The sequence below is a fragment of the Pyrus communis genome, chromosome 3, assembly GCF_041283825.1.
Source record: "Pyrus communis isolate YQ-2024b chromosome 3, ASM4128382v1, whole genome shotgun sequence".
Lineage (NCBI taxonomy): Eukaryota > Viridiplantae > Streptophyta > Magnoliopsida > Rosales > Rosaceae > Pyrus > Pyrus communis.
This window is the reverse complement of record NC_142567.1, coordinates 19649170-19672829: the sequence shown is the minus strand read 5'-3', so window position 1 is coordinate 19672829 and position 23660 is coordinate 19649170. Positions and strand designations below refer to the sequence as shown.

The window sequence follows — 23660 nt, the reverse complement described above, 5'->3', positions numbered from 1 at the left end:
TTTAGAAGAGTTAGGTTTCATGTCCCCTCCCCCCCCCCCCCCCCCCCCCCAAAATCTTTTCTTTGTATCCTTCTTGTTTTTGTTTCTAGAAGAGTAAGGTTTATGTCCTTCCTTCTTTTTTGTGTATTCTTTTTTGTTGTTTCTGTTTTTTGACCTTGACTAAGTGTAACTTATTTTTTTTTTAATCAATAAAATTTTCTTTGTACCATTGAAGTTTCTCAAACGAAAAAAAAAAAAAAAAAGAATTAAAATACATGACTTAATTAATAACAAAACACATGTGGATTACATGCACCTATAAACAATGATCAAACTTAACATTAGTGTTTTTTTTTTTTTTTTTTTTTTTTGAAGAAAAAATCAATAACACGTGTTGAGAGTATATATATATATTCATTGGATAAAAAGAGAATTTGCGTTTGCTTATAAAGAGTGAGTGAGATTATTTTATATGGACCCGGCTTCTTTGCCCTCCCACTTTCCATACACTTCCATCCCCTTCTATTCTGTGCGGTCACGGTTAAGTCACGTCAACATTTTATATTGATTTTTTTTATAGAGATAATAAGATAAAAAGCAATAGTAATATAAAATGTTGATGTGGCTTAACTGTGACCGCACAAATAGGAGGGGATGAGAGTGTATGGGAAGTGAGAGGGCAGAGAAGCCAGGTCCATTTTATATATCGTCAATTATTGTTGGTCGAACTACAGTAAGTGATCAAGTAGTAAGGGTGCGGATTGTGGCTCCCGAATAAAACAAAAAATTATGGGAGATCCTGAGTTTGATACTTTGAGCTAGTGAGTCTGCTTGACTGTGACTACGAGAACCTCTCCGGCCCAAAAGAAGTGCAATAGTGGAGCTACTAAGGCCATCTCCAACCCAGGGCTGGCTAGAGGGCTCGTTTTAGCCCTCTGGCCCTAAAAGAATTAATATTTTAATGAACAGTACAGGGCCATATTTGCCTCCGTCTCCAACCGAGGGCCAAAAGGCCATAGGGCTCGTATTAGCCCTGCCACAAAAAACCGTCTCCAACCAAAGGCCATAGGGCCAAACATAATTTATTATTTAAAAACTACAACTTAAATTCAAATCCAATGGCTAAGTGACGTCAGCTAGCCATTAGTAGTTGACATCATGCTGACGTCAGCTAGCCGTTGGATTTTAATTTTTCTTTTGCTATAAATAGAGTGGATATTGGGCTATAATTCACACAACTTTGAATTCAATTTATTTTAATTCAATCTCTTTCAATTCAAGTTTGCAAAAAATTCCAACTTTAGATCCTCTTCGGATTCCAACTGGGAGTCCTCATCCAATTCCAAATTGGAAGCAAAATGGGCTTAAATGAGACAAGAAGATAAGGAGTCTGATGAAGAAGTTGAAGTAAGGCGCAACAAAGAAAATAGAGTAGCAACCATGGCTGCAGCCATGGTGTGTCAGCCAACTGAGGAACAACCTCAATGGGGTGGCTCTATTGCTGGTCGCTCTTACAAACCACGAAATAGAGCGATGTCGCATGCCAATGTGATGAACAACTACTTTAACCCTAACTCAATGTACACAAAAGAGGATTTCAGACATCGCTTCCAGATGAGGCGTTATGTCTTTAAGCATTTACTTCATGATGTCCAGCAGGTCAATCCATACTTTCAACAAAAGGGAGACAGAGCAGGCTGCCATGGTTTCTCACCTCATCAGAAGGTTACTGTTGCACTTCGAATGCTGGCCTATGGCTCCCCAGCTGATTCGATGGATGAAACCCATGGTATGTCTGAGTCTACATGCCTTGATACTCTTGAACAATTTTGTGACACAATTGTTCAGGTTTATAAAGACGAGTACCTGTGCGAGCCAAATCAAGAAGATCTGAATCAGCTCCTTCGCAAAGCTGAAAACTGTGGGTTTCCGGGCATGATATGGTCATTAGATTGCATGCATTAGGATTGGAAGAACTGTCCCACTGAATGGCAATGAGGCTTTAACGAAAGGTCGAGAAAGCCAGCTATTGTGCTAGAGGCGGTTGCCTCATATGACACATGGATCTGACATGTTTTCTTTGGAGTCCCTGGATCCCAAAATGACATTACAGTTCTTGGGTGTTCACCCCTCTTCAATAACTTGATGGAAGGTAAAGCACCTCAACTTGACTACTACATCAACAACCGTCAATATAATATGGGGTATTACTTGGCAGATAGCATCTACCCAAAGTGGGCAACACTTGCCCAAGCAATTCCAAACCCTAGGAATGACGTAGAAAAGTTGTTTACCTTACACCAAGAGGCATACCGGAAAGATGTTGAGAAAACTTTTGGTATTCTACAAACACGGTGGAAGATCGTTAGCAAACCAATAGGAGGGTGGAGTCGAGAAAATTTGGACTCCATCATGATGTCTTGCATCATATTACACAATATGATAGTGGAGGATGAGGAGGATGAGCGAGATAGGTATATTGATGGAGAGTCCGATGACGACCAAGAAGATCCAAATAGGTCAAGAAGGGCTGGTGCAAAAATATATGATGGGCCTAATTTGCCTTTCAATCCAAGAACTGGTAGTATCTATAAATGAGTACATGAGGCGCTATAGAATGATACGTTCTCGTGCCACAAACAAGTACCTACAATAGGATCTTGTTGCACATCTTTGGGCCAAAAGAAGCATGGAGTAGTCGTTTAAGATTTATGTTGTTAAATGTTTTTAAAAATATTGTTTAAGTTTCATGTTGTTAAATGTTTTTTTTTATGTTGTATAATTTGTAAGTTGGTTAGTGTAATTTAATGTTGTTTCATATTGTTTAATGTTGTTTCATGTTACTTAATTTAATTTAATGTTGTATAATGTTGTTTCATGCTACTTAATTTCATGTTACTTAAATTTGTTTTGTTTAATTTTCGAAGAGGAAATTGGGTGAGAGCTTTTGGAGCTCTAGAGAGACTGAGAGTGTAGAGAGAGAGAGAGAGAGAGGAACTTCAGAGAAAAATGGAGAGAAGTGAGAAAGATAAGTGGAAAGAGAAGGAGTGACGTGAGGGAGTGGAGAGGTGCACAGGAAATTCCAAACAATTGTAAAAAATATTATTATTTTATTTACCTGTTGCCAGGGCTATTCAAGTGTAGGGATGAAGATGCAAAAGGCAATTACTGTTCATTAAGGGCAATTATTGTTCACTAGGTGGATTAAATAGTGGATAGCCTGGGGAGCCTTTCCCACGGTGGGACTGCTCTACGGTTATTGACCATACAAAATGAGCAACTTAGCTTCAATTAATATGGAACTGATCATAGATAAAATAAAATAAATATAAAAAAAAAAATAAAAAAAGGGTTCATGATTAATTAATTACTTGCATTGGTCACCTAATTAGGTTTTTTTTTTTTTTTTTTTTTTTTTTTTTTTTTTTTTAATTTTTCGAATGATTAGATATCTATTACAAGATAAAAGAAGATAATGAAAAAAAAGCAGAGCTAGAAGAAGGAGATGATCGATACTGGAACAATTTAATAGAAGAAGAACTACACAACAAAGATAAGATGATGGAAGCCTAGAAGAGTTGAAAGCAGATAATCAAAAGTTGAAAAAGCAAATAATAATGCAACAAGTGGGGAATATGTCACAACAGCACTGTGTAAAATTACATACAATAACTCAAGCATTAGACAAAAATATAAACATCACTGTGAGACCCACCATAATAAATGGAATAATGACATAAGAGTAAATAAAAAAATGTTTTATCCATTATGGACATTTTCCACCAAAAATTCCCTTGTAATTAAAAATAAAACTGAAAAGGGCTTTCATTAAATTCCCATCAAGGTCTAAAATATCGATATTATCGGCAATTTTTGAGAGGGTGATATTTTCACACTTATCCACTAAATTATCATCAATATATCGATATTATCGGAGACGATATTTTTAGCATTTGAATGCATATATTTGGGCAAGATATCGCGATATTATTGATAATCGCGAGATGAAACCCAAAAATACTTGAAAAATGCTGAGAAGTCTCAATCTTGTGCATAGAGGATTCGAATCCCTCCCTTTGTCAACCACGCACCAGGGCCTTATCCAACTCGCTACAGATGTGTTTGTGATTACATATTCAGCCTGTAATATTTATATGGTCGTTAAGATGTCTACAAGGCTTGCAAGCTAATATTTATTATCTAGGATAAATTTCTATATTTAAAAAAACACCATGGGGATTCGAACCCCTCCCATTTTACTCCTTCAACACCTTGACCACCATATCACTTATGTTTGCTAGCTCGGATAAATTTCTTTCATTAATTACTTGGATGAATTTCTTATCTAGGATAAATTTCTTTCATTAATTACTACATATTTTCTACACTCACAATGTTTGCTAGCTCGCTATATAATCAACTTAAATCAGTTAAATCCATCATGCAATGCATTTCGTTCTAATTTTTTTGTGATAAACTAATAGATAATTGACTAAATAAACATCCTGCAAAGTTTCAATAAAAAATTCCATGGTTTCTATTCAATTTTTATCAATATCGATAATATCCCGATATTTCCATTGAAATTTCCGTGTTTTTGGACTACCGATATTTCCGATATCATCGATATTTTAGACCTTGATCCCCATTTTGTAAATGATGAATAAAATATTTTGTAGATTCCATATTTTAATTTTATTTTTAATTTGAGAAATGATAATCAGAGTGAGACTATCCATGGACCCACTATCACCTCAAAATTGAACATTTATTCTCGTGCCAACATTATAAAATATTGTATAAAAAACATGAGGTGACAAAGAGTCGCTAGAGACTCCACCTTTTGAGAGAGCATTCTTAGCATTTCTCAAATTGAAAAATGCTAAAGAGACTCTCTCAAAGTGAGACTTTTTATGGACTCAATGTCACCTGACAGTTTAACGTTTCTTCTCATGCCAACATTATTAAACATCGTACCAAAAATATGACGTGGCCAAGGTTCTAAAAGACGCTAAACGCTAGTCGGACGGTGGCCTAGAGACTAGCGCTAGACGGGGCCTAGGAGGATTTACGTAAAATCGTATAAACAAATGCTCATTTATACTTTAAAAAATATATAATTGTACTGAAATACATAGATTACAAAATAAAGTAACATATAGATTGTTTTAAGTAAATTTATTACATATATGTATATATAATAATAATAAAAATAAAAATAAAATATGACTTATGTGCAAAAGTTGAGGAATATTTCTTTTGGTTTTGCAACATTTTTTCTTGGAATGGGATCCTGTCCAGATCACTTCCTCCTAATCCACCAAGTTCGGAGATCTGGGCCATTGAAATTTGATCTAATGGCTACAAACAGGGGCCCATTTTAAAGGTTATAATAACTTTAGATGTTTGATCAAATTTCAATGGTCCATATTTTCCGGATCCCTTCCCTTTTTTCTTAGCCTAATATGTTTTAATCATTGTTGGGCCTTACTTTTCATTAAAAAAGGATTGAGCCTTGTTTTCACATTAAACAAATAAATAAATAAAAATTTATTCCCTAATTTTAAAAGAACTATCAGCCAACTTTAAAATCTCTAACTTTAACCCTAGCCAACATAAACTTTGCGTTGTCGCACTTCTTCTTCTACGCAATTATAGATTTTACAGAGCTCCCTTTCTCCCACTCTCGCTTCTTCTCTTGTCAAATGTTTTATGTCGACTCCTCTTCTTTGTACATAGAGGAGGGAATAGGCACAGCAACATGATGGCTACCTTTGCAGTGATATTTTTTTCTTGAGTTACAGAACCGCCTGGGGGTTGCCGAGGCCGCCTAGCCATCCCAGGAGGCCGTCTAGGCACCGCCTAATAGTCTAGTTGACTTGTTGAACGATTTTGGTGAATTCATGGCGATCAGCCGCTGTTGAGCACCTAGGTTAATTTTTAGAACACTGGAGGTGGCAGAGAATCTATAGAGAGTCCCACTTTTTGGAGTCTCTTTTGCACTTCTCATATAATTTTTGGAAAGAATTATTTTTTGGGTACAAATTTCTAGAAAGATATTTTTTGGAGAGTGTTATCCACGCGCCTATTTTTACTTCTCACACACCCTTCTTAATTTCTTACCGTCAGATCAAATGAATTGAAGAAGATCAACCAGAAAAAATTAAAAAGAGTTTGTGGGAGGTAAAATGGGTGTGTGAATAGCACTACTTAAAAAAAAAATTAAAAAAATTAAAAAAAAATCCCAAAGTAGCTTGGATTCAGTAAGTGGGATGAATTTTTATATGTTATTGGGTAAATTACATAAAATCTCAACTATTGGTCACACGACACTATCATACCTCATTTTTTATAATTGACAATGTCATACCTCATTTTTAGAATTTGGTCCAATGGTATGCCTCTGTCAATTTGTTTGTTAATTTTTCTATTAAATGCTGACGTGGCTTGAGAGGGGACCCACTTCCTAGCCAAGTGGATAAAAATATTAATAAATTAAAATAAATTATTTTATTATTTTTATGTTAAAACATGTGGGACCCACCCCCCCTATAATTCTCACCCTTTCTTCCCCTTTTTCTTCCTAATCCGAACCCATCTCTCACCCGCCTCTTCTACACCAAATCCTCCTTCGACGACGACCCATCTGACCAAAAGGACCCTTCTGACCCAAAGGAACCCACAGACCCAAATCCCCAATCTCACTCTTCCTCTTGCTCTTCCTATTTCAGAGACGTCAAAGCCAGCCTTAGGCAACACCAACAACACCAACAATCGCCACCACCGGCCGAATAGAGAAGACCCACTCCTCAAAATCCATCATATACAAACCTTTCCCCTCTAGGATCTCCAAAGTTGCTTCCTTGGAAGAAATCTGCAAAAACCTCTCGAGTTTCAGCGCCGATCCTCCGTGCCGAACCCCACTGAACCAGGCCCTACATCCTCGTCACCTCGCCGACCTTATCCCCAGGCCCGACAAACTCGTTACAAAAAAAAAAAAAAATCTGGGTTTTTTTGGTCCAAATTTTTTTCTAAATAAAAAGGTGAAGAATGGATGAAGGAAGAAGGTGAAAAATGGAGGTGACGAATGGATGAAGGTGAAGAATGAAGGTGAAGGTGAAGGTGAGAAAGATAGGAGAGAGAGAGATGGAACGCATCAGAGAGCTGAAGGTTTGGATCATGGATCTCTGCCGCGTACTTGCCCCACGGTCTTTGTCGGGCCCCTTGGTAGTGCTTCTTCTTCTCTTCGTTTGAACTCACTTTCTGAACCGCCACTGGCTTCACGGTGGCTTGGTTCAAGTTGGCAAATTGGATCCACACAGTTTTGTTGGGAAGTGAGATTGTGAATGCAGGTTTTCGGACCGGGTTGGCAGGTTTAGGTTGCAAGGAGGGCGGGGAGAGGTGGGTTTAGCGGGGAAATGTGACGTGGGTGGGGAAGGGGTCGGAGGTTGCAGGAAAGGGGAAGGAGAAGGAGAAAGGATCTGGGTTTTGGAATTGGGTTGCAAGGAAGGGGAAGGGGTCGGGGAAGATGGGTGTTTGGGTTTTATTTTTTTTTATTTTTCTTTAAGGGTACATTGTTATTTTGAATATTTTATTAATTTTTTAATAAAAAGTGGATCCCAAATTAACCCACATCAGCATTTAACTGAGAAATTCACAGCCAAGCTAACGGAAGGTATAGCATTGGACCAAATTCTAAAGATGAGGTATGACATTGTCAATTTTAAAAGATGAGGTATGATAGTGTCGTGAGACCAATAGTTGAGATAGTTTTTTGTCATTTAACCTATGTTATTATATTTAGGAAGTGCTATATCCATACTCTTTTTTACTTTCTATACACCCTTACTAATTTTTGGTCATTAATTTTCTTTAACTCATTCAATTCAACCGTCGAAAATTGAGAAAAGTGTATAAAAAAATACAAATGAGTATGTGGATAGCACTAACTTATATTAGTAGCATTGAAGGACGTAACCATTTGCTTGCCGATTTTGCTTTGTTTTATAGTGTTGAACGACGCAACCATGTGCTTGCCAAATTTGCTGTGTTAGTTTAGACAGTCTCATATATATTCCAATGTCGGTGGGCTGATAAGTTTTGACCATGCTTTCTTGCTTAATTTCCTGCCCACGTCGTGTACCCGCAGGAATCTCACGATTCCAGGACTCCTCGCAAGTCTTGAGAGCGCAAAATATAGCCATAGATAGAGATCCCAGCCAGATTTCACCCTATCATATTCTAAGGATCCGAAAATCTGAACTTTTGAAATTTAATCCAACAGTTAAAAACAGGGAATCCTTCTAAAAATAATTTGTAGCAGTTGAATCAAATTTTCAAAAGTCTAGATCTCCGGATCCTTAAGACTTGGTGGGGGGATCTAGTTGGGATCTCTGTCCTACATAATTTTCATAAAAGGTGGATTGGACAACATACACGTTGATTTATAGCTATATTTTAAGTTAAAAGCCATCATGTCATGGAAGACCATGGGTAATGCTACACTTACCATAATATTGTACCAACACTTGTATCATATATCTAATAGAGGTGGGTCTGCCAACGCATGTGAATCTCATCTTTATTAGAAAAATAATATAAGTAATGATACAACTAGATGATGAGAATAACATTTTTGCATAAAATATGATTGATATTTTGACTTGCATAAAATATGGGTGATGCCGGTGGCGCTCTCAAGACTTGCGAGGACTTCTGGAATCGTGGGTTTGAAACCCGTTGCTGGTGTGGAAGCTAGACTTGTGGCTAAGGAGAGGCTGAAATGCCTCTGTGAGTCTTCCTCCAAAAATGATGGATAATCGTGGCTTGTCATCAGTTTTCCTCATTTTTAAAATAAAAAACATTGTTGAAAAGGAAGAACTGATCTTTGATTATCAAACTGATTGGATACTCTTGTAGACCTATTATATAACTCTTATAGACCCATCATTCATCTCAGAAACTTCATTTTGAAATTGATTAGTTTAGTACTTAAATATATTGTAGAATAATTAGATAGCTAAATTATCAAAACAAAAAAAGAAAAAAACTACTTAATTCTTGTAGACTGGTCATTTCAATGTTATTTGTTTATCTCGGCAAGTATGAGATGGTTGGCCACCGACACCAAATGAATTAGTGATTCCTAAGGCTGACTTCTGGATTTGGACCCCATTTGTACCCTTTTTGTGATGATCCTAAGAATTAAATTTTATGCGATAATCGTTCATCATGCGATCAGAAATTATTTTGATTTTTTTATTTAAAATTAAATATAGTGCCTAACAAAAACTAATCGCATAATGTACGATGAACAAATAAAATATGAGAATCCTCACAAACAAAATCCGGAGAAGATCCTCATCCCTTACTTCTCACCACAAAATATCGCCATACATAACTTTCGTAAAAGGTGGGCTGCACAACATACACGTTGATTTATAATAAGGATTATGAACACGAGAAATTTGATGACATACGTTCCAGCTTCTCAGTGTCTACCTAGCTCTATAAAAAGGAACCATTTCCTTCATTTATCATCACAAAAGTTTCATCTCTATATTCTTTTTACTCATCCTCTTCTGATATACATAATATTCTCCGAGTCCTTGAAATTTGAAGGTATGGCTCCAGTTGCTACTCAAACCATGGATGTAAAGAGCATCAAATCACTTGCGGAATCACCCGCTCTCAGCTCTGTTCCTTCTGCTTATGCCTTCAACATAAATTCCAACGATGAAGCAGATCCAAACGATCCCGAATTTGCAATCCCCATAGTTGATATGTCTCTTCTCACCTCCGGATCTCCTGATCAACGGTCCAAAATAGTCCACAACCTCATCAAAATTTGCCAAGAATGGGGCTTTTTCATTGTAAGTAGTTTAACTAAGTACTAACTACTTCAGTTATTTTTTAGGAGAAATATTTGAGTGACGGTTGCTAGTGTTTTAGAGTTACTTGTAGCAATTTGATAAAGAAAACAACAAAAATGATACTTTTGTCACATTTTCAATAAAATATTTGTATCATCTCTCTAATAGAGATCAGTCCCATATGCGCATTTATTGGAGAGGTGGGATAAATATGGTATGAAAAATGTAGTAAGCATAGCATTACTCGAAAAAAAAAAAACAGAAGCAAGCTAATTAATCATGATCACGATTATTCATTGCAGGCAATTAACCATGGAGTCCCAGAGAGTCTAATGAAGGGGATGATTGACGCGTGCCATGGATTTTTCAGCCTCCCAGACGAAGAGAAGGAGGAGTTCAAATCCGGAAATGATGTGCTGGAGATGTTTAAGTACGGAACCAGCTACAATCTTGCATTAGACAAAGTCCTTCTCTGGAGGGACTTCTTCAAGGTGAGAGTACATCCCGAGTTCTACTCCCTCTACAAACCGGCTTGCTTCAGTGAGGTTTCAATGGAGTTCAGCAAGAGAACAAGAGAAGTAGCATTGGAGATAACACGTGCAATCTCCGAAAGTTTGGGACTGGAGCCCAACTACATACATGATGCGATGAACATGGATCGCGGCCTACAAATGCTCGCCGCCAACTACTATCCGCCTTGCCCTCAGCCAGAACATGCAATTGGTATACCACATCACACTGATCATGGCCTTGTCACCCTCCTTATCCAGAATGAGATGAATGGTCTCCAAGTTGAACATAACGGCAAGTGGCTCACCGTCAATGGCCCTGCCAACGGTTTCTTTGTCAACCTCGCTGACCAAATGCAAATTCTTACTAATGGCAAATACAAGAGCGTGATGCATCGGGCAACTGTGAACAGCAAAGCTACGAGGATATCTATTGCCATACCACATGGACCATCTGTTGATACACTTATCGCACCGGCACCGGAGTTATTGGAAAAAGAAGGCCAAGCTCCGAAATACATTGGAATGAATTATAAGGAGTATATCCAGCTTCAACAGAGCGGCAAGAACTACATGAAATCCACCTTTGATCACATACTAGCGTAACTGAGCTTTATACAGTCCCATGGCTTGGTCACACTTCAAACGATCTCAACCATATTGAAAGAGCTGCAGCTTCCTTTTGATTTCTTTTTCTTCGAACTGTTTTTAGTCTAAATTTCTCTTCTTTTGTTTCAATGATCATGTCATATCGGAGTTGGCTTGATGTGCTATTAGCACCAAACAGCCTTTTAGTTCAATAATATTTAAGGAGTTTTAACGAAACACTCTCGGTACTATTCACTTTTAATGAAAATCCATATTTTTACTTTTTTCTAGTACTATTTACTACACCTTTATTTATCATTTTTCATTAAAACAAAACTTTTTTTAAAATTTTCGTTAATATTTATATTATCAAACATCGCAGACTAGCAGCCAGTTTCGATTTAAAATAGGCTTCGGTTTTCAGGGGATGGGGCTTTCAATATATTTGGTCTTTTAAGCCAATGATTGATTTGAAATTGAGCATAGAAAATAATACTCAATATAAATAAATAAACAAACAAATAAATAAATAAAATATGAATTTGTATATATTTGGTTCAATTCAGTTTTGAACCATCAAAATCGGAATTGAACCAATAGTTTTGGTTTGGTTTTCTAATTTTGATTTGGTCTTTCTCAGTTTCAGTACAGTGTTCAGTCCTTTTTTTCGGTTTTCAGTTTTCCAAGCCCACTCCAAATATATATACACGTACAACAAAACAACTTGATAATGTAGAGTTGAATTTATACAGTTTCCTAAGTTATCTCTCATTAAACGAGAAAAGAGTAACAGATTGTTTAGTTTTCTAATTAACTTATCAATACGTGCTTTTGGCCATCACCGGATTGTGGTACAGCTTCCCCGTAATCAAATTCCGTTAGAGGTTAGATATGCCGTACGTACATTTTGTTAATTAGATTATCAATTCCATTAGTTTTACATTAATTGTTGTAAAATTAACCATGTGCTTGCCTTGTATATTATTATATGTCGAGGACTTAAAATCATAGTATAAAATCTAGTTAAAAGAAAAGAGCGTACAATTAAAAGTGACAATGTACTTGCCCGATTGCTTTCATTTCCTTATGTCATTGATTATCTCACAATTCAAATGTTGGTGAATCACAGCAAGTAGTTAGTGGTATGGGCAAGAACTACGGCTTCCTAATAAAAAAAAAGTGGGAGGTCCCAAGTTCGTTGCTTCGAGCTGATGAGTCTGCTTGACTATGGTCACAGGCAGGGTGAAATTCCCTATAGCCTCTCTGGGCTCGGAAGTGATGGATAACCGTAGCTTGCCACTAGTTGTCTCATTTTTAGAGAGAAAAAAAAAAAAGGAAAAAAATGTTGGTGGGCTGTTCGGTTTGATTACACTTCCTTTGCTTTCCAAGCATCCCACGACAAAGAAAATATGCAGTAGATCCATAACCATATGAGAGGGACCCAGACTATCAAGTGACAAATCAACTCATTAGATTGTTAATCGATATACATTTAGACTCGTTTAGTTTGATTTTATCATAATAGGATGGTGAGATTGATAGGGGAGATGGCGGTGTAATATCTTATTATGATGAAATCAAACTAAATGAGTATTAATAGTTTCCGTTAACGTCCAATGAGTTGATTTGTCAATCTATTTAGCTAGCTATTCTAGAAGTCCTTGAAAGTCTTGAGCGCAACACCCCACTTGTCAAGATACATGTGCGATATAAGTTGGGATATTTGGAAATATAGCCATTTTTGAAATGTTGAAATATAACCTACATTTTCTAATTTTATAAAACTAACCAAAATTAGAATTAAAAAGACTTAATTACCCTTAACCTTCTCTTAACACTCATGTGCTGTCTCTAGACTCCTCATCTCCATTGAAACACCACCACCAAACTTCTCTTTACTCAAATGTAATTGAACCAAGTGATCCCGCCAAGCAGTAACTGCAATACTGGATGAAGAAACAGTCAAAACTAACAAAAGTTTTCTGAAAACTTATTCGTGGTGTGGCAATGAACCCAGTTGAGCATCCTCACGGAGGAGGTAATCACCACATATTAGATCGGCTACAAGAGTATGGCGTAACGCTTCTCCTAGGAAGAAGGTTGGTTTCATTGCTGCTAGGTGGACTGGTGGTCTCAGAGGACAAGTTGCTGCAAACGTCTCTAAGGCAGACAAGTGATGAGATTACATTTTCGATTTTTTCTATATTTGCCGTGTTTGGACTGTTTATATTTTATTCAAAACTAGTTTGGAGCGTTTTGTGGAGGAAATTTTGTTGAAGAAAAAAAAAACAATTGGGACGAAGATTTAGAAAAGAAACACCACGATTCTGGAAGCAGGGAAGGTTTTAAACCTAGGGCAATAAGACTTTTTGACTTCAATTTTGGTTAGTTTTATAATAAATGAAAAATGTAGGTTATATTCCAATAGGTGATCTCTAAAATTTCCAAGTTTCCCAAATAAGTTAAGGCTTTCAACAAAAGTTTCAACTGACTATTGTGTTTGTTGAACTGCATTGCTGATTCTAAGGTTATTGACCAACTTAGCTTGAATTAATATGGAATTGAACATAGATAAAAAGGTCATCATCAATTAGTTACTTGCATTGGTCACCTAATTAGGTATTTTTTTTTATTTTTTTAGTTTTGCGAATGATTAGGTATGCATCTTAATAAAAGAAGGGGGGTGTGCTATCCACACATTCCTTTTTACTTCTCACACACCCTCTCTTAATTTCTATTCGTTGATCTTTTTCAATTCATCCAATCCGATAGTCGAAAATTAAAAGGGTGTGTGAGAAGTAAAAAAGGATGTGTGGATATCACACCCTTAAAAGAAAATGTTACACTTTGTTTAGGAAAATTATGAGGTTTTCCACCACGCATTAATATAAGAGTAATTTTCATCTTCATGCAGTCTCAGTACTACATGAAGTGCGTGATGGCGTACTTTTAGCTCCTAGGTCAAATGATATGCCAAAATAGAAATGAATTTATAGGAGTTCGAACTCAAATTGAGAGTTTTAGATCTTTACTCACTTTCCACTAGACCAACCCAGTAGAGATGCATACCCACAGCCGACTGATTGATTTGAAGGTTGATATTGGTAGAACTGTATTTCCAAATCTTGATCTTCCCAGATCTCCTCAAAATTTCAAATTCAATTTATATATTCTTCTTCACATCCTTTATTCAATCTTCATGCATGAACGATGCACATTGGAGTAAAACAAAACCACCTTTGATCATTTATATGCTGTTTGATCCCTGTTGAAAAAATTAATATTCCACCACACAATAATTTTTATTTTCTTAAAAAATAAGACAACTGGTGGCACTACTACAAATTTTTACATACATGACGCATTTTATGGGTCATGTTAAAAGTTTAATGACACAAGGGTTTAGCGTCATCTTTGTGGGTGTCATTAAAGATATTTTTTATGACGTTGAAAGAGTGTCATGTATTACTTTTAAGGACGCCCAATAAGTGTCATTAATTTAAGAACTTGTGTCATCTATTACCATTTAAGACACATAATAAGTGTCATGAACATAGGAATGAGCGTCATGGTATACTAATCATGACATACGCACAATGTCATTGAATTAAAAAAGTGTGTCATCTATTTCAATTGGAGACCAGAATATGTGTCATAAACAGAGGAATAAGTGTCATGGTACAGTAAACATGACACCTGTATAACGTCATGTACTATAACACTCCAACGTCATTGAATATTAGCAACGACACACAAAGCGTGTCATAAACAATTTAATACATGTCCTGAAATATGTATGATGACATATATAAAAAGACTTAACATAATTCATCGAAGAAGCAAGATATTAAATTAAACAGTATTGCTTCATAAATTTGTAATTCATCAAGTACCGAAGTATTACAAAAGACAATATAATGTGTAGAGTTTCCTACCAAAATAAAACTATAAGTTCACTTAATTTAAAATTTCACAAACTAGCTAATCTAGTGTTTCATCTATTGGGATGAAGTCATCAACATACTCAGCCCACTCTATTCTTAATGCATCAATTTCCTGTTGAGTGTATGTAGCTTTTTCTTTGAACTGCAACAAATCACAACCAAAGAGAGCATGTTACAACAAAAACTAATTTCAATCATTAACTAATAAGGAAGTGGTCAATTAGCATCAACTAGCCCAGAAAGAACAAGGGCTCTGTACTCGCTGATGTGTTTTTTTTTTTTTTTTTTTTCTCACTCGATATAGAGCTAATAAAATGTCAAGCGAATACACCTGCTTAAGTGCTCTTTGTAACAGTAGTACTAACCTTGGTAATAATTGAGCAGTTCGGATCATCAACGATTTCCTTCATGTATTTCATCACATAATATCCACATTCTACAGTTCCTTCTTGCAAAGGGCACTGCATATAAAAATAAAAAAAGTATAAACAAAGAACTTTAAAAGGATGTAAGATATCATGACCATAGCAATTCAAATAATCATTTCCACATATCGTTTGGCGTAACATTTCAAATTTTGTGCTCCTACATACAAAACGCAAATAATTGTCGGCAACATATCCATACATACAGTCTTGTCCAGAACACCATTCAGTATTCCAGAACACCACCAAAATATTATCAAGAATAATGAGAAGCTTACAGGCATGCCGATCCCGTGAGACAAAGATTCCTTACCTTTACTACTTTCCAATTAATATTTTTTCGACCCTTTATTCCCTTTTGAGCTTTAAACATCTTCAATGCTCTGCACGTAGAGGATAATAACACATGAAATATATACAAATCTTGAAATGCATTAAATAAAGACAAACGTATATCCAAATACTTACAGTTCAACAATGTTCTTCATTCCAGGATCTATCTGTATCCAATTAAGCGAGTCCATATAATACACTAATTCCTCATAGGGGTCAATAATAGCCAACAACCAATGAAACCTACAAAACATAAATAATTGCATTCTTTATCACACAATGGTCAACTACTGATTTGTTAGGAACAAAAGTTCAAAACACATAGTACTAATAACCCTTTGTTATACGGAGCAAAAATTAATTGTCCTTTTTTGCAGTTCTGTAATCTAAGAGCCAGTGCATTTGATCTTTGTTCCTTTTTGCCAGCCTTCTGGGAAATTCTGCCAGGATCTACAAATCCAAACATTCCATCAAGATTGTTCTTCTTCAACGTTGACCAAAGTTGCCTACAAAAAATGTGGCAATTAGTATCTTATCATTACCCAATGTGGGTGCATGCAATAAACTGTATTGTATATAAATTTAAGATTATGTCAAACCTGATGTAAATTGAAATGCAAACAGTCGATATTTCAGCCATGGAACAAAATTGAATGATGTCATCTCCACCAATAAATGTTGTGTGCTCATTTCCGAATAGGTCAGATTCCATAATGATAGGTACAGTAACATCCTTATGCATGTTTTGAGCTATGAGCATAAGTGAACGCAAAGCCAAAGGTTGTTTTTGGGATCTTTGCCTGAGGGGTGGATTCGTTCTCAACTTTGCATAGATAGATAAATATGGTGAAATGAGACATATTAGTACTATAAATTTTTCCACATATTCATAAGAAAATCACATAGGAGTACCTCATCATTTATCACGACAAGATGTCGTGGCCAAGCTACGTGACTCCCAATTGCTTGTTTGATATTCACAGCTTCACAACTAGGTATTGGAAGAAGAGCATCTTCTTTAATTGCTAAATCAATAGAAACACGTAGGTTCTTAGGCCCAAGTGGAATTCCATGTATTGGCCCGTCTAATGGGATGACTGATCCATATGCAACAATGTTCTTAGCAGTGTCTATAGCGAGCTTGCACTGTTGTACCTTAAAAACAATATTTCATTAATCAACTATTGTCGGGATTATAGCATAAATAGGAATTGTAAAGGGCATGTACCTTCTTGATATCAGATATTTTTTCCATGGAATTTGTAATTTTGTTTGTCTTATCGTTGATGTTCACATCATATATGTTCTCTTGGTCACTTTGCTTTACCTTGGAAAATTAAATTAATTAATAATCGCTACTTAAAATAGCCAAAAAGAACAAATACTACAATGACTATGTACCTTGAAATGGTTCTTGATATCACTTTCTTTTTCGTTTGAATTTGCAATTTTGTCCGTCTTTTCCATGATGTTCAAATCAAATATTTCCTGCATATCCTTTTGCTTGACCTAAGAAAAGTAAACTTAAATTAACATTGCTACTTATTATAGTTAAGAACGAAACTTGCATGACTAGTACATACCTTCTTAGCTTCAATCTTATCCATGGTTTTAGTATTCTTGTTAACCTTTTGTTTCGCTCTCTTCTTAGACATGAATTTCGGCACATCGTCATGTTTTGCTCTCTTCTCAGAAATATGATTGGACTGTACCACATTATATTGGACCAACTCTTGCATCTTGCTCAACTGATCTGGAGTTAACAAAGAAGCAATCAAATTGAACTTCTTATTTAACTCCTCAATGTGTAAACTTTGCTGCTCCAAATGTGTTTGCATCATTTGTTGTTGACTCGATTGAGTTTTGCATCTTGGAGTCTTGAAGTACATTCTATGACTGACACCAGTTCCAACACCTCTTACACGACCCGAATATTCAGGTGTTTCCAAAGCAATTGTCAATATGTCATTACTACCAGACGTTGGTAAAGTCCCATCTTCAACGGCCTTAGTTACTTCATCCTATAACAGTTGGCGTTAGTATGAAATACATCAATTAAGTATCTTTCCCAACCTTACAGATAAAACTTACTATTTTATCAGCGCGTACTTTCACCATCTCATTCGTATAGTTTCCTTTTTTATCAACACGTCCAAGCTTCCAAAGCACTGATCGATCAATGTCAGCAGTGATTCCATAAGCTGATTTCTATTTGGATGAACGTATCAAAATTATATCAGATAGTTTTTATTTGCATGATAATTAAATGAATACAAAAGTAACTGGACATTACTATTTGTTCTTCCAATCTTGCATAGCCTTTTCTAGAAAGTCGATGAGGGTACTTATGCTTAGCTCGCCTCCTCGATTGTTCTTCATGGATTTTCTATCAAATGCAATCCAATAATTAGTCTTTAATAATTGCAAAACATAATATGTACCGGATGCTTCGTACTTAATTTTGAAATCATATATACGTACCATATGCTTCTCAGTTAATCTCGACCTCACAAATTCATCCCATACTGGCTGACGAATGAAATCATAGATCTGTGGTGGTTTCTTTAAGACTTCAGGTTGATCTTTGAACTTTAATATGTACTCGCATGTTAGACTACTCTTGAATGTTCGCCATGTCTTTGCAGCACTCTTCAAAACATCCGCTCTGCTATTTGAATGTACTATAAAGGCTTTCTACAAATGCATAATAGAAATTGGTCATTACTTTCACAAAGTCATACAGATGTAAAATTTTTTTTTTTTTGTTTAGTTTTTTGGAGATATACCTGAACCATGTCCCAAATCTTTTTTTTTATAAGATGACTCTACTTCTTTCCAAGCTGGAATTGTAATTGGAACTGTGGTACGCGCCATAACACCAATAAAACTTGCTAGTTTTGCTCCTGCAAGTCCACACGGTTGTCCCTTACTGTTATATCCAACCTCTAACCGATCCCCATCACTTCTACCTTGCACCAAGTCTTGCAATTGAGTTGCACCTCTTGGTTTCCTTGTTACAAAATCTTGGTCATCTTCTTCTGAATCTGTCATTTCATCAATATATTCTGCAAGATTCATTTAAAATCAAGACAATGATCAAATTAGTAAGGAAGAAAGAAATATAAAGAACCTTAAAGGTAATGTTTGGTTCATTGAATGAACCTTAAACGGATAGGCTCATGCCAATAGTTGGTTGAGGAAGTAAGGAAAAATAAAGAAATAGGGCAATTGGCCATTCTCCAAAATCATAAAACCAACCTTCATTCAATTCAATTCCAATGTTCATTTCAATAAACAAATACTCCCTAAGTGACAATTGTCAATACTCAAAAAAAAGAACAATATGAATTGTCAATACTCAAAATAAAGTCGTAATGTAATTTAAAAATATGCATTCAACATAGCATTCAATAACATATGAAATAGAGTAGATATTCCTCTGAGTGATATGACTATGTATTTTCAACCCAAATGCCTTCGCAATCATCCCGCATGTAGATATCATCAGACTCCTCAGTTAGAACATCAAATGACTCAATGGGTGGCAATTTAGTAGTAAGACATTCGCGTTCAATTATAGTATCTCCTAGCTCATCATCATGTAGCCAATCATACTGAGGCCCAGGCAGTACAACCGACCACCTTGAATCCTCTGGATCTGGAATGTAAAATATCTGCTTCACTTGAGTAGCTAAAACAAAACTATCTGACTTATGTCCAATTTTGTTGAGGTCAATTAATTTGATCCCAAACTCTTCTAATCTGATGCCACTTTTATTTTCAACCCAATCACATTTAAATACTACACGCATGAATGCGTTATAATTAAGTTCCCATATCTCTTGAATCACCCCATAAAAAGTCATATCTGAGATAATAGGATTCTTATCCTTAGCGCTTGAAATTTGCATCGTATTGGCCACTAAGCTTACTCCACTGTTTTGAGTGACTTGTGAATCATCACGAGACTTGGTGTGAAAATTGCAACCATTAACAGAATATCCAGAATATTTTGTTACTTCATATCGAGGGCCATGTGCTATCCATCTCAAGGTTTCTGATATGTGATTATTAGGGACATTAAGCTCATCCTCAACCTGCATATGTTGGCATAATTAGTTTGAGTTCATAAACAAAAATGTTAGTGCATAAGTACAATGCGAGTTTAATACCTTTTTTTGCAGCCAATAAATGAAAGTTCGATTATGTTCATCCTGAAGCCACTTCAAATTTTTTGATTTTTTGGGGTGCTCCTTAATCAAGGATTTCTTATGCTCCCTGATAGTTTTTTTAATTAGGTAACATTGAGTTGGTCAAAAGGATAGGAAATGTTGTAAGTAAATGAAAAAACAATGAGTTAAACTATATAAATGAGTATGAATGGTTAAACTTACTTGATATAAGGTTCCACTTCAGGTGTGTTATCCAAAACATAGTGATGTGCTTGCTGCCAATGCTTTTTATCCGCCTTCAAAAATTTTCCAGCCGATAATGGATAGCCAACATCTTTATGATGTGAACGAATCTTCAATGGAATTCCAATTGGGTCTACCCCTGATAAATACTCGCTACAAACCTTTATAGCTTCTTCTGCAATATAACATTCAACCATACAACCCTCTGGACGATATGTATTTCTCACATAACCCTTTAATATTTTCATGTACCTTTCAAAAGGGTACATCCAACGAAAATAAACCGGTCCACATAAGCGAACTTCCCTAACCAAGTGCACTGTGAGATGGACCATTATATCAAAAAAGGAAGGTGGAAAAATCTTTTCAAGCAAGCACAAAGTAATCACCAACTCACTTTGTATTTCATCTAACCTTAAAACATCCACTGTTTTGCTGCATAAGTGGCTAAAGAATAGACAAAATCTGGTGATAGCATATCTTACATGCTTTGGCAGTACTGCACGAAGTGCCACGGGAAGTAGTTGCTGCATAAGTATATGACAATCATGAGATTTAAGATTAAACAGTTTTAGCTCCTCCATTGACACAAGGTTTCTAAAATTTGAAGAATATCCTGATGGGACCTTGAGTTCGGACAATGCTTTGCAAACTGAAATCTTCTCAGCCTTAGATAATGTATAAGGTGCTGGGGGAAGAAATGTTTTGTTATTTCCATGTTCTGGTGCCAAATCTGTACGTAGACCTAAAGCAATTAGATCATTCCGAGCTGCCACACCATCCTTTGTTTTTCTAGGAATGTTAAGTAATGTACCATATATACTCTCACAAACATTTTTCTCAATGTGCATAACATCTAAACAATGTCGAACATGCAGTGACTTCCAATATGGTAAATCAAAGAAAATTGACTTCTTTTTCCAGCGAGTTTGAACATCAGCCTTTTTGTCTACTTCTTTTGCCTTCTTATCTGTTTCTTTTGTGTTCGCTATTCCACTCCTCACCTTCCTTTTTCCAAGAAGCTTTGTATTCTTTGACATAATATTTCCTTTGTTTTTGTTTTTTGATGGGAGATCTACATTCTTCTTACCCCATGATATTTTGATTCCTTCAACTTCATGCAATATTTCTTCCCCGCTCAACGGAGATGGAGCTGATCCAAACTCTTGAGTACCATCAAATGGTTTTTTTTGTTGTCGGTAATGATGATTTTGTGGTAGGAATCTTCTATGACCAGTAAAGATTACCTTTCTCCCTAACTTTAGCCATTTAGAAGATGTTCTATCACCACATATAGGGCATCCAGAGTATCCTTTCACACTACACCCACATAAGTTTCCGTAAGCAGGAAAGTCATTGATAGTCCATAATAACACAGCCTTTAACATAAAGTTCTCCTTATTGTATGCATCATAAGTTTCAACACCAACCTCCCATAGAGTTTTTAAGTCATCAATAAATGGTGCCATATAAACGTCGATATCATTACCTGGTTGCTTAGGGCCAGATATCAACAGTGTTAACATCATAAATTTTCGCTTCATGCATAACCATGGTGGAAGGTTGTAAGTGACCATAATCACTGGCCAACAACTATATCTACTGCTTAAAGCGCTATGGGGATTAATCCCATCTGTTGAAATTGCTAGTCGGAGATTTCTTGGGTCACCACCAAATTCTGGCCACATGTGGTCAACAAGCTTCCATGAGGGAGAGTCAGCCGGATGACGCAACTTACCATCAACTTCTCTATCTTGGGCATGCCATATCAAATTCTTTGCTGTCTTGCTGTTATAAAACATTCTTTGAAATCTTGGAATAGGGGGAAAATACCATAATACCTTTGCAGGTACCCCCTTACTAGGCTCCCCAGAACTTTTGTTAACCTTCCATCTAGAAAAACCACATGTAGGACATGCAATTGCATCTAAATGCTCTTTCCTGTATAGGATGCAATCATTGGGGCATGCATGTATTTTTTCGTACTCAATTCCGAGAGAAAACAATGTTTTTTTTGCTTCATACACAGAGAGGGGTATTTCATTCTTCTGTGGGAGCAATACTCCTAAAAATTCTAGTAAATCTGCAAATAGTTTATCACTACACCCATTCTTTGCTTTTATATTGTACAATCTGACCAAGGTTGATAACTTTGTGAAGTTTGAACCAGGGTATACAGGTTTCTCTGCATCCTCTAACAACTTCTCAAATTGTTCAGGATTTGAAGCAAAATGATCATAAGCTGCTTTCACCATCCCGATAATGTTATCTTCAACTATTTCTTCCCGATTACTCATTTTCTCATTTTTACTATCTGGAACAGCTTCTCCATGCCAATACCATCTACAATAACTTTGATCTATACCATTGAAAAAGAGATCCTCTCTTATCTCTTTAACCGTCCTTGATTTGATGTTACCACATTTTAGGCACGGACAACGTATGTAGTTAATATCAGTAGCGTGAAGCATAGCATAATTCAAAAAGTTTTCAACCCCTTCAGAATACATTTGTGATCTTCTATCCATAGACATCCAAGATTTATCCATTCTAAAATAGTTATATTGATTGATATTAGAATAACACATATAATGAGATTGCACAATATATAAACTATTGCAAGCTAAAGATAAAAAAACAGAAGCAGAGCTTATGAGGAGTTTTATCAAACACGTGATGTGCTATAAACAGAAGCAGAGCTTATGAGGAGTTTTTTTCTATATAAACAGCGTTCTACACACACATACACACACACCCATGCGCACACATATATATGTATATAAAATACATATACATAACTTCAATCTAAATAAAAATAAAAATAAAAACAATGATCATGGCTCAACTACAATTTGTTCAGAAACTACTTTAGCAAATGACAAGGCTAAACTAAAATCTATCCAGCCACATAACTCAGACTAATCAATACAACTTCACAAAACAGATTAATATAGAAATTATTTTCTAGAAAACCCATAACCATTCCAACAAACTTACCTTACACAATTAGGTTTTGAGGGAAATTTGAGGAAAACAATCAATCTGGTTGATGAAAACTGTGGGCGTCCCAGAAACCCTACATTCCCAAACTGAAATTAAAAACCAGAACAAAACCGAAATCACACTAGAAACAAAGGCGAGAAGCGGAGAAATCAAAAGCGGAGAGAAATTACCAGAAGTGGAGGATGCGACGGGAGGAGGGCGAGGAAGAGCGGAGGGAATCGGGGTTGGAACTGCAAAGCGAGAGAGAAAGAGAGGAGAATGAGAGCTTTGATGTTTCATTCTCGGGAGTTGGCTGAAGGGTAGTGGAGTGAATGAGTCGTGAGGAAGTTGTGAGTTCGGGATCTTCGCTCTTTTCTGAAAGTTTAAATCCTTCCGTGGATTTTTTTTTTTAAGTTGCGTCATTGATTTAGTTTAATAACATTTTTAATAAATAAATGTCATTAAAATTTTTAATAAGTGTCATGAAAGCTCTATTTTGTAGCAGTGTGGCAAGCCATAGTTATCCACTCTTAAGCCATACCACATGGACAATCTGTTGATAAAATTATTGTAGTGGAGCCGGAGTTGCTGGAAAAAGAAGGCCAAGCTCCGA

At 36.0% G+C, this 23660-nt stretch overlaps 4 protein-coding genes, 1 long non-coding RNA gene and 1 pseudogene across 5 annotated transcripts; 2 read left to right on the top strand and 4 right to left on the bottom strand.

Moving 5' to 3' along the window:
* The first annotated feature begins 1512 nt into the window (after positions 1–1512).
* On the top strand, positions 1513–1944 carry LOC137714359 (uncharacterized). The gene has a single exon (XM_068453596.2). It carries the CDS (start codon positions 1513–1515, stop codon positions 1942–1944), a length of 432 nt encoding a protein of 143 aa, XP_068309697.2.
* A 7570-nt stretch (positions 1945–9514) lies between these two features.
* Positions 9515–11185, top strand: LOC137716522 (2-oxoglutarate-dependent dioxygenase 19-like). The gene is made up of 2 exons (XM_068455980.2): positions 9515–9851; positions 10154–11185. The coding sequence occupies exons 1-2, from the start codon at positions 9603–9605 to the stop codon at positions 10964–10966; spliced, it is 1062 nt and encodes a 353-aa protein (XP_068312081.1). The 5' UTR covers positions 9515–9602; the 3' UTR covers positions 10967–11185.
* A 3717-nt stretch (positions 11186–14902) lies between these two features.
* LOC148698098 (uncharacterized) lies at positions 14903–16135 on the bottom strand. The gene is made up of 5 exons (XM_088690254.1): positions 15986–16135; positions 15786–15893; positions 15631–15700; positions 15258–15353; positions 14903–15034 (listed from the first exon to the last, which is right to left on the bottom strand). Exons 1-5 carry the CDS (start codon positions 16114–16116, stop codon positions 14930–14932), a joined length of 510 nt encoding a protein of 169 aa, XP_088546380.1. The 5' UTR covers positions 16117–16135; the 3' UTR covers positions 14903–14929.
* Positions 16121–18701, bottom strand: LOC148698096 (uncharacterized; annotated as a pseudogene).
* Positions 16890–17331, bottom strand: LOC148698097 (uncharacterized). Its single transcript, XR_015960331.1, has 3 exons — positions 17234–17331; positions 17052–17159; positions 16890–16977 (listed from the first exon to the last, which is right to left on the bottom strand). It is a non-coding gene; the product is annotated as an uncharacterized LOC148698097 (long non-coding RNA).
* Positions 18702–19027: 326 nt separating the features above from the next.
* Positions 19028–22614, bottom strand: LOC148698095 (uncharacterized). Its single transcript, XM_088690253.1, has 3 exons — positions 20045–22614; positions 19823–19928; positions 19028–19747 (listed from the first exon to the last, which is right to left on the bottom strand). The coding sequence occupies exons 1-3, from the start codon at positions 22612–22614 to the stop codon at positions 19103–19105; spliced, it is 3321 nt and encodes a 1106-aa protein (XP_088546379.1). The 3' UTR covers positions 19028–19102.
* Between the last annotated feature and the right edge of the window lie 1046 nt (positions 22615–23660).

Coding starts and splice junctions, on each gene's coding strand:
- LOC137714359 (XM_068453596.2), top strand. CDS start 1,513: ATGTCGCATGCCAATGTGATGAACAACTACTTTAACCCTAACTCAATG.
- LOC137716522 (XM_068455980.2), top strand. CDS start 9,603: ATGGCTCCAGTTGCTACTCAAACCATGGATGTAAAGAGCATCAAATCA. Junction 9,852..10,153: donor AAGAATGGGGCTTTTTCATT/GTAAGTAGTTTA, acceptor TATTCATTGCAG/GCAATTAACCATGGAGTCCC.
- LOC148698098 (XM_088690254.1), bottom strand. CDS start 16,116: ATGTTTGGATTTGTAGATCCTGGCAGAATTTCCCAGAAGGCTGGCAAA. Junction 15,894..15,985: donor TTTGCTCCGTATAACAAAGG/GTTATTAGTACT, acceptor TATGTTTTGTAG/GTTTCATTGGTTGTTGGCTA. Junction 15,701..15,785: donor ATGAAGAACATTGTTGAACT/GTAAGTATTTGG, acceptor CTCTACGTGCAG/AGCATTGAAGATGTTTAAAG.
- LOC148698095 (XM_088690253.1), bottom strand. CDS start 22,614: ATGGATAAATCTTGGATGTCTATGGATAGAAGATCACAAATGTATTCT. Junction 19,929..20,044: donor GAAGTGGAACCTTATATCAA/GTAAGTTTAACC, acceptor AAAAACTATCAG/GGAGCATAAGAAATCCTTGA. Junction 19,748..19,822: donor TTTATTGGCTGCAAAAAAAG/GTATTAAACTCG, acceptor CAACATATGCAG/GTTGAGGATGAGCTTAATGT.